Below are 5,275 nucleotides of genomic sequence, written 5' to 3'. Positions count from 1 at the left end.
ATTCCACAAAATTGAATTAATACTAAAAGTGTCTCTTGAAGAAATACTTCCTACAATTTTTATATCAGTCACACAGTGAAAAAATTTGAATTTATACCTACAAAATTGAATTTATACAAAAGGTGAAGAGACACATTTCTACAATTTTTTTATCAGCCATACACATCAAAAAGTTGAATTTTTGTCAAAAGTGTCTCTTGAAGAGACACTTTCCACAATTCCACAAAATCGAATTTATATTAAAGGTATTTCTTGAAAAAACACCTTCCACAATTTTCAAATTAGCTACATAGTGAAAAAAATTAAATTTATACTAAAAATATATTTTCAAAAGACACCTCCCTCAATTTCACAAAATTGAATTTATACTAAACATGTCTCTTAAAGAGACACCTTTTATAATTTTCATATGCCCAATAAAAAAAAATGGATTTAGTGTCTCTTCAAGAGACACATTCTACAATTTCACAAAATTGAAATTATATTAAAGAATAGACACCTTCCATAATTTTCATATGCTACACAATAAGAAAAATTGGATTTATATTAAAGGTGTCTCTTCAAGAAAGAGACATTTTCCACAATTCCACAAACTAAAGGTGCTTCTCGAAGTGACACCTTACACATTTTCATATTAGTCATATAATGAAAAAAAAATATTGAATTTATACTAAAGGCATTTCTTTAAAAAACACCTTTCACAATTTCACAAAATTAAATTTATACAAAAGGTGTTTATTCAATATACACCTTTTCCACAATTTTTTACGTAAGAAACCAACATGGTACAAAATGCCACAAAATTGGAATTATTTTTTCATATGTTGTTGTTTAAAAAATTATTTTTAAAAGTTTGATAATTTTGTCAAAAATCCCTAGTTAAACATTAATTTATTGCCTTCTCTGAATGCTCAAAACTCTACTTTTCTCAGCAAAAATGGATGTAACTACGATCAATACATGGAATGACTTATCAATAAGTTGGCATTGGGGTTTAAAAATATGAAGAGCGGGAAAGAAGCTTAGGATGAAAAACACGAGGCTCCCTCTCTTGGGATTTTTTTATGGTCCTTGGAATTTTGTTTCCCATTATCCAAATCAAAATAAAATTAACTAGAACCCTGCTTTAGTACATAAATAACAAGCTTTACTGAGTAACCGGCTACTTTATTTGCTGAACATGCATGTTTGATTATGCATTGGGAAATTTTGCCTGTTCATATCTCGTTTACAATGATCCCACCACCATTACATTCTATTTGCTGAAGTTCACCCATCTGGGCATACACCAAGTAATTTCAATTTTCATTGACGCATCATGGCCAAATGGTGGGTTTTTATTGGCTATGCCATTGATACAGTTTGTAGCATAGCACTAGGCCACATACCTTCATTATATTTCCATAGATTGATTCCCATGCACAAGAGTCAACAATCTCATACATGGATAGGGAGAACACGCAGGGGCTGAGCCTTCTGTAAGGTGAAGCCAAACTTTTCTTCCATGTTCATATTCTCTGGTGTCAGCCCATCTTCAAGCTTCCAGTCATTGGAGTGAATGAGTGAAGCCAACATCAATTGAACCATCCGGATACCTAGTAGCAACCCCGGACAGATTCGCCTACCGGCACCGAATGGGATTAGCTCAAAGTTCTGGCCCCTCACATCCATATCCGATCCCAAGAACCTCTCTGGCATAAACAAGTTGGGGTTCTCCCACAGATTGGGATCTCGGCCTATAGCCCACACATTTACAAGTACTTGTGCATCCTTTGGGACAATGAACCCACACATTTCTGTGTCTACTTCGACTTTGCGTGGGAGTAAGAATGGAACCGCTGGATGCAATCGGAAGGTTTCTTTCACCACTGCTTGCAAGTATGGAAGTCGGGCGATGTCTGATTCTTTTACCAGTTTGTCTTTACCTATGGTTTGACGGAGCTCTGCTTGAACTCTCAACAGTGTTTCCGGGTTGTGCAATAGTTCTGCCATTGCCCATTCCAATGTGTTCGCAGTTGTATCAGTCCCCGCAACAAATAGGTCCTGCAACTCAGCGTACACACAAATTTCTCTTCAAGTATAAGTTTTATTTTTTTCTACTTCTTTCTTTCCTAGTTATTATTCAATGACTTAAAAGAAGCTTGATGTGATGCAAGCTTAAATCAAGTCTATTTAGTTTCAGCTCTTCACTTGACTTGAGTCTTATAGTTTACTTAAGCGTGATTTAGACCTTAGCTCATACTTAAACCCTTGGGATGATTTCAGTTTTAGTTTGATTTGAACGTTGACGTGACTTGGATTTTGGAGTGACTTGAATGTTGACATGATGTGAATCTTGATATAACTTGAACCTTGATGTAACTTGATTTTGGGGTTTAAGTTGATTGAAGTAATATGACTCTAAAATTAATTAATTAATTAACTAAGCTAATAAATTTTAACTCAAAGATTCATACACAAAGTAGGAATGATTGTCTAATCAAATATAAAAGAAATATATCTTAATATTCTAAATACAATTAAGAAATAATGCCAAAGAATGTCTATTAACCTCTATAAATAGAGGGGCCTATTTAACTATCATAAAAAATAAAAAAAAGAGTTAACACACATTGGCGTACGTATGGCGATTTCCACACTTGAAAGAGTAGATGAAACCTTGTCTCAAGAATTCAAGTTCTTAGAAGTATTCAAAGATTTAAAGATCAAATTTGAGATATCTTTAATATGGGATTAAGCATTTGCGCCCTTGGTAATCATTATTATTCAAGCTAAGGTCTAAGCATAGGTCTGAGCCTAGACAAAGTTTAAGCACAAGCCCAAGACAAGTTAAGGTTCAAGCACATATCCAATCAGGTACAAGTCCAAACCAAGCCAAGAGCCAAGCATAAACCCTAATCAAGTTATAGTCTAAGCACATGTCCCAACCAAGCCAAAGTGTAAGTATACCCAAGCCAAGCCAAGTTATTGTCTAACCACAAACTCAAGCCAAGACAAGTTTAAGTCCAAGCCCGGCCAAGCCTAAGCTTAATCTAGGCGAACGTCCACACCCAAGATATATAAAGTTTAAACTAAGGTCAAGGCCCTAGCAAAGTTCCTTAGTAGATCTAGGATAGTATAAATATTACACTCACAATCCTATAAGGTCATGTTAAAAATTAATTTGTTCCTTAAATATTTCTTTCTAAAGAGAAATGTATGTTTACACTAACTAACAATTATATATATTTTTTTTTTAGTAAGTGAGGGCAAATATATATATATTCTTCATTTAAAAAGAAGAAATTTTTTTTTGTAGGATCCTAATTGCAAAAAATTTATAACACGTGACGAATTTTAATTGATCACATTATGAAGTAATTATGAACAATTGATTCTTATTAATTTGAATATTTGTTAAATTTCAAAAAAGTTTTTCAATCTTCTACGCACAGTATTAGGATAATTCATGGCGTGTGAAGAATCGTGGAAGAAGGGAGAGAGAGAGAGAGAGAGAGAGAGCTAACCAGTAACAAGTGGTCAATATGAGTTATATCAAGAAAATTATTGCTGTCTTCACTGATGTTGAGAAGAGTATCTAACACATCGCTGCTAGCCATCCAACCCTGCACTTGTCTTGACCGCAGACGTTGCTTGACCTTTTTATCCAACACCTTAATCATCTTTCCAAAATGAATTGCCATACGACGCCTTATACCCTGTGGATCGATCTTCCTAACAACCGGAAAATAATCTGCCAAATTGGGTTTCGCAGCTTCTTCCATCATATGCCGTACTAACTCCTTAAACTCCTGCACAGTATCAGAACTTGGTTCTACCAGATCCACAGAAAAAGTGGTGTTTGATAACAAGTTAAGAGTAGTTCTGAAAGCTTCTTGGCCAATATCTACTACATCACCAGCCTGGCAGCTTTGTTCAACATTGGCTAGAAGGTCTTGCACTTTCTGGTGGCGGAGGTAGTTGCTGGAGTCTAGTTTTTGATTCGTGAATATGTGTGAATTGCATATCTTCCGAAGGGTTCTCCACTTTGTGGAAACGGGTAGCCACACCATGGAGATCTGGTTGTGGTTAAGGGCTCGGAGGGCATCAGGAATGGTTCGGTTGCAGAAGGACTGGTCCTTCTTTTGGAGGACTTCTTTGGCCATGGTTGCAGATGTGATGACTACTGTGGTTACACAGCCAAGCTTGAGACTCATCACGGGGCCATAAATTTTGGCAAGGTTAGCCAGGGATTCATGGGGTTTGTTTCCAAGGTTTAAAAGGTTTCCAATGATCGGAAATGGGACAGGTCCAGGCGGAAGCTTGCCAGCACCAGATTTGCTTCTTCTAGCTGAGACAACGATGTAAATTGAGGTCCAGGCGACAAGAAGACATAGCAAATAGCTCATCAAGTCCATCTCTCTCCGCGCCTCGTCCCAGGGAGAAGGTTTAAATTGAGGTCCAGGCAAAGAGATAAATAACTCTATTTGTTACCCATGAATTGTTGAACACCACATAGTGGTATGATTTCTCAACATTTATAAAATCAAGCACATTTTTAGCCGCCTTGTATGCTTCACTGATTGATCTGCTTAGAAAAGTCAAACAATCATGTAAAATAAAAGGGAATAATCCATCAAATACGATCTTAGAGATGGAATTACATAATAGAAAGCTTGTGAATGTGAATTTATGGGCCAAAAATAGTCAACAACGCAAAAAAGTTGAGTAGGTGAAAAAGAGAAAACGGACAAGAAGGTCCCATCTAGAGAAGTAAAAAATATTTAAAATCCCAGACTAGCAATGCCAAAATGGGCAGCTCAGCGGAGGATAATGACAAGCCTGACCAAAGATCACATGAACTCAGCATTTGACCCAGTACTAGTCATCAATGGCTGGCAATCCAATTTCACCTACCAAGGATTCAAATAGGGAAGTCGACAGATCTTCCTCATCCTCACAATTCCAGGTAAATTGTTTATACATATTCCTATTTCCGATCCACACTCAAAATGGGGTAGGTATGAGATCATGTTGCCTCGCTTACATTGAATTCTTCGAATTAACGGGTGTGTTGGACCCAAAATAATATGGTTCGTTATATTATCATTTTACATGACAGTCATTTCACACCTCAAACCCAAAAGCTCAAAGTGAAAACGACATAAACATTCATATTGTAATTGGAAATTTACCAATTACAAAATTCCTATTTAGAGTAGTATGACAAAATTCTAAAATCTTTAAGTATCAACTTTAAAAATAAAAATAAAAAACTAATACATCAACCAAAATG

At 35.9% G+C, this 5,275-nt stretch overlaps 1 protein-coding gene across 1 annotated transcript; it reads right to left on the bottom strand.

Moving 5' to 3' along the window:
* Nucleotides 1–1,146: 1,146 nt before the first annotated feature.
* Nucleotides 1,147–4,588, bottom strand: LOC100254114 (geraniol 8-hydroxylase). The gene is made up of 2 exons (XM_002276525.4): nt 3,507–4,588; nt 1,147–2,043 (listed from the first exon to the last, which is right to left on the bottom strand). The coding sequence occupies exons 1-2, from the start codon at nt 4,395–4,397 to the stop codon at nt 1,438–1,440; spliced, it is 1,497 nt and encodes a 498-aa protein (XP_002276561.1). The 5' UTR covers nt 4,398–4,588; the 3' UTR covers nt 1,147–1,437.
* Nucleotides 4,589–5,275: the final 687 nt, after the last annotated feature.

The sequence above is a fragment of the Vitis vinifera genome, chromosome 2 (genome assembly GCF_030704535.1).
Source record: "Vitis vinifera cultivar Pinot Noir 40024 chromosome 2, ASM3070453v1".
Lineage (NCBI taxonomy): Eukaryota > Viridiplantae > Streptophyta > Magnoliopsida > Vitales > Vitaceae > Vitis > Vitis vinifera.
Note: the sequence above shows the minus strand (reverse complement) of the source record. Positions and strands in the feature narration are given on the sequence as shown.

Excerpts from the sequence above, each read along its gene's own strand:
- LOC100254114 (XM_002276525.4), bottom strand. The coding sequence starts at position 4,397 with ATGGACTTGATGAGCTATTTGCTATGTCTTCTTGTCGCCTGGACCTCA. Across the intron at positions 2,044-3,506 it reads ATATTGACCACTTGTTACTG|GACCTATTTGTTGCGGGGAC; the intron begins GTTAGCTCTCTC and ends GCTGAGTTGCAG.